The sequence below is a fragment of the Trachymyrmex septentrionalis genome, unplaced genomic scaffold (genome assembly GCF_001594115.1).
Source record: "Trachymyrmex septentrionalis isolate Tsep2-gDNA-1 unplaced genomic scaffold, Tsep1.0 scaffold218, whole genome shotgun sequence".
Taxonomy (NCBI): Eukaryota; Metazoa; Arthropoda; class Insecta; order Hymenoptera; family Formicidae; genus Trachymyrmex; species Trachymyrmex septentrionalis.
The window spans coordinates 201856-205468 of record NW_017305373.1 but is presented as its reverse complement, the minus strand read 5'-3'; the positions used below and the strand labels follow the sequence as shown (position 1 = coordinate 205468).

At 32.3% G+C, this 3613-nt stretch overlaps 1 protein-coding gene across 1 annotated transcript; it reads left to right on the top strand.

Annotated features, from left to right (window-relative positions):
* Window positions 1-150: 150 nt before the first annotated feature.
* On the top strand, window positions 151-3258 carry LOC108748202 (NEDD8-activating enzyme E1 regulatory subunit). The gene is made up of 8 exons (XM_018486235.1): window positions 151-389; window positions 603-767; window positions 841-1023; window positions 1143-1638; window positions 1711-1844; window positions 2224-2426; window positions 2794-2930; window positions 3007-3258. Exons 1-8 carry the CDS (start codon window positions 322-324, stop codon window positions 3235-3237), a joined length of 1617 nt encoding a protein of 538 aa, XP_018341737.1. The 5' UTR covers window positions 151-321; the 3' UTR covers window positions 3238-3258.
* The last annotated feature ends 355 nt before the right edge of the window (window positions 3259-3613 follow it).

The window sequence follows — 3613 nt, the reverse complement described above, 5'->3', positions numbered from 1 at the left end:
TATATATAAATATCATTTTATATATAATTATGTATAAAATTTTTTTTTTCCTGGGGCTTATGAGGTTAGATGTTATACATATACGTCATCTGCTGTTCAACTGCGGAATTTCCTCAGAAAAATCACAGTTTTACATGTGAGTGGAATTACCTATTATTCTTATACCGTAACCCAAACTTTAAACATGTCAATCTCTTCCATCACATACACATACACGCGAGTGCAGTGGCGCTGTGTGCCTGTGTAGCTGTTTGGTGTATCCTTTGCCTATTTCTCCTCTTTCTTCCTGTCACCGTACTATTCTTTCAAATTTGTTTTTCAATGGCATCCCCCGAGTCGAAATCGCCTGAGCAGTCCGAGAAAAACCGGAAATATGATCGCCAGTTAAGGTAAGCTGAACAGAGATAAGCATCAGTTGTTTTTTTTTTGAGGTTATAACTAACAACCAACGTTACGTTTAACCAATTTATCTTCCTTTTTAATAAGAGAATTTTGAGTCACCATTTTTAACTTTTTTCTTACTTTTTTCTTAATAGTTCGTTTTTTTTCTTAACATAAGATATTGTGACATTTGATTATTATCTGATCTTTACTTCTGGCAGATTATGGGGCGACCATGGCCAAGCATCTTTAGAAGCTGCTCATGTCTGTGTCATAAATGCCACTGGACTTGGCACAGAGGTACTGAAATCGCTAGTGCTTCCAGGTATAGGGGCATTCACCATAGTTGATGGCAAAAAAATCACCGAGGAAGATATCGGGACTAAGTATATACAATATCTTATAACGATAGGATCTTAAAATGTAACTCGATGCACATATTAAATGAATTTGGCTCAGTTTTTTTTTAGAAACTGATAGCGTTGGAAAATCCAGAGCACAAGTGGCTACTCAAATGCTCTTGGAAATGAATCCAGATGTGACTGGTGATTATATTGACGAAGAACCTGAACAAATTTTATCCAACAGCCCAGACTTTTTTAATAGCTTCACTGTAGTTGTAGCAACTGCGCTGACTGAAAAGTAAGAATAGCAATTGTTGATTATAACCTATGATGAAACTGTATGATACATATTTTTTAAGTGTCGTTTCTAACATTAGGATAAAAAAATAATAAGTGTGTTCTTGGGAATATTTTCAGAACATTGATTCTTCTGTCGAAAAGACTTTGGGAACTAAATATTCCTCTGATAGTATGTAAAAGCCTAGGCTTTGTCGCATATATGCGGATTCAAATAAAGGAGCACACTGTTGTAGAAACCCATCCAGATAATGAAACGCTAGATTTACGTCTGGACAGACCGTTCGATAGCTTGAAAAAGCACATAGATTCCATAAATCTAGATGAAATGAGCTTTAAAGATCATTGCCATGTACCATATTTAATTATCTTGTACAAATATTTAGAAAAATGGATTTTGGAGCATGGCACTTTACCGACAACTTATAAAGAGAAACAGCAGCTCAAAGATATGATAAAGAGTGGCATGAGGCGCGATGAACACGATTCATCCAATAGTGAGGAAAATTTTGAGGAAGCTATGAATTCTGTAAATAAATGTTTAAGAGTAAGCGATATTCCCGATAGCGTTATAAATATTTTAAATGATGATCGTTGCATCAATTTGACAGCGAAGGTATCAATGAAATATTCTATATTGTTTATATATGATTCATATACCGTTTGAAAACTAATCGATATATTTTAGAGCAGCTCTTTCTGGATTATTGCAAAAGCGGTGCGTGATTTCGTCGATAATGAAGGGAAAGGACTGCTACCACTTAAGGGTAACCTGTCCGACATGACTGCAGACACTGAAAAATACATTGCACTCCAACAAATGTATAATATTAATCCTGAAATAACAGTTTATATACAATAATGATGCACAAAAAAGTAGCTCAATCTTCTGTATGAATACAAATAAGAGTGTTTTATTAATAAGTTTATTATCCAAAATATAACAAATAAATGTTTAAGATGTAATTATATTACATTTAAAGAGTTATTTAATTTTATTCGCTACTTTAATTAATATAGTTGTAATAATAATAATTTAAAAAGAATATTTAAACTTTTGTTTAATTAATATTAATGTACTCTAAGATTGCAGTACCTTTTCGTGCATTTCAATCGTATTTTTCAATCTGTTGTTATAAACGACAGATTGAACTTTATAATCCAGTCTATGTATTGTATATTATAATCCACTCTATTTTAGTTATCATAAACAAGCAGCAGCAGATGTGGAAGCCGTATGGAGACGCACTCTGCAATTATTACGACAATTAGGAAGATCGTCAGACTCGATTTTAGAAAAAGATGTTAAACTATTTTGCAGACACGTCGCTAACATTCACGTAGAAAAAGGAAGTTGTATCGCAGACGAGTATGATCCTAAAGTTTTTGATACTAATGTAATAGGTAATTGTCTTTTCAAAAAATACAAAATCATAATTTATAATTTAATTTATAATTCATAATCATGAAACAAGTTTTTTATATGTAAAATTATAAAAAGAATTTAACTTATAATTATAATAATAAAAAGAATTTAAATTATAACTATAATTATAACATAATAAGAAAGAATTAACTCTTTAATTTTTTCTTGTAATTAGTAACTGCTAGTATATACTGCTCTTAGACTCGGTTGTACCAATGTTACTTTGACTTAAAACTGTCTCGTTTTAAAGCGAAAGAGAGACAGAGATGGAGAGTTTTAAGCTTTGCTTAAAGTCAAAATAACGTTGGTGCAACCAAGCCTTAATGACTCCACAATTTTTTACAGTTCAAAATTTAGAGAATCCAGAGAGTATGATGATTTATTATGTCATGCTTCGGGGAGTTGATAAATTCCAGGCAGAATATAATTCGTATCCCGGCGAATTCGATGATCAAGTGGAACCCGATATCGTAAAGCTTAAAGTACTACCTTTTTTTTATACGTATGATGTAATTATTGCGTTACATCAAATTGTTCTACAATCACATCATATTACAGACATGTCTCACAAAGCTGTTGAGCGAATGGGGATGTGGTCCATTAGCCAAAGACGATTATGTGCACGAGCTTTGCCGATTCGGTGGTGCAGAATTGCATTCCGTTTCGGCATATCTAGGTGCGCTTGCAGCGCATGAAACCATCAAGCTCATCACGAACCAGTATAAACCTGTTCATAATACCTTTATTCACGACGCCGTCACATCGAATTCCGGAACGTTCTTTTTCTAAAAGAGTAGATTGACTTCTCATGTACTGTTTAATGTAAAAAAAATCTATACTATTAAAGTGATAATGCAATTGTATAGCTTATATTAATTCTTTGGTTCTTTAATTATTTCGAATTAAGACGAATAATAATTTCTTTGCAAATATTAACTTTTTTCTTCTTTGTTTATTATTCCTATCATTTTTTTATTATTTGCATAATTTTCCATGATTCTAAAACTAAGATTTCGTGCGTAAAGAGGAACGTCAAAAAAATATACATAATGAAAAGAAACAAATTTAAAAATTACATTGTATGTACTACAAGTAAGAAATAGAAACTGCACAGTACATAAGGGTGTATTTCGAATGAAAACTTTTCACCCGAACAAGGATGTCC

Coding starts and splice junctions, on each gene's coding strand:
- LOC108748202 (XM_018486235.1), top strand. CDS start 322: ATGGCATCCCCCGAGTCGAAATCGCCTGAGCAGTCCGAGAAAAACCGG. Junction 1,024..1,142: donor GCAACTGCGCTGACTGAAAA/GTAAGAATAGCA, acceptor GAATATTTTCAG/AACATTGATTCTTCTGTCGA. Junction 1,845..2,223: donor TACATTGCACTCCAACAAAT/GTATAATATTAA, acceptor ACTCTATTTTAG/TTATCATAAACAAGCAGCAG.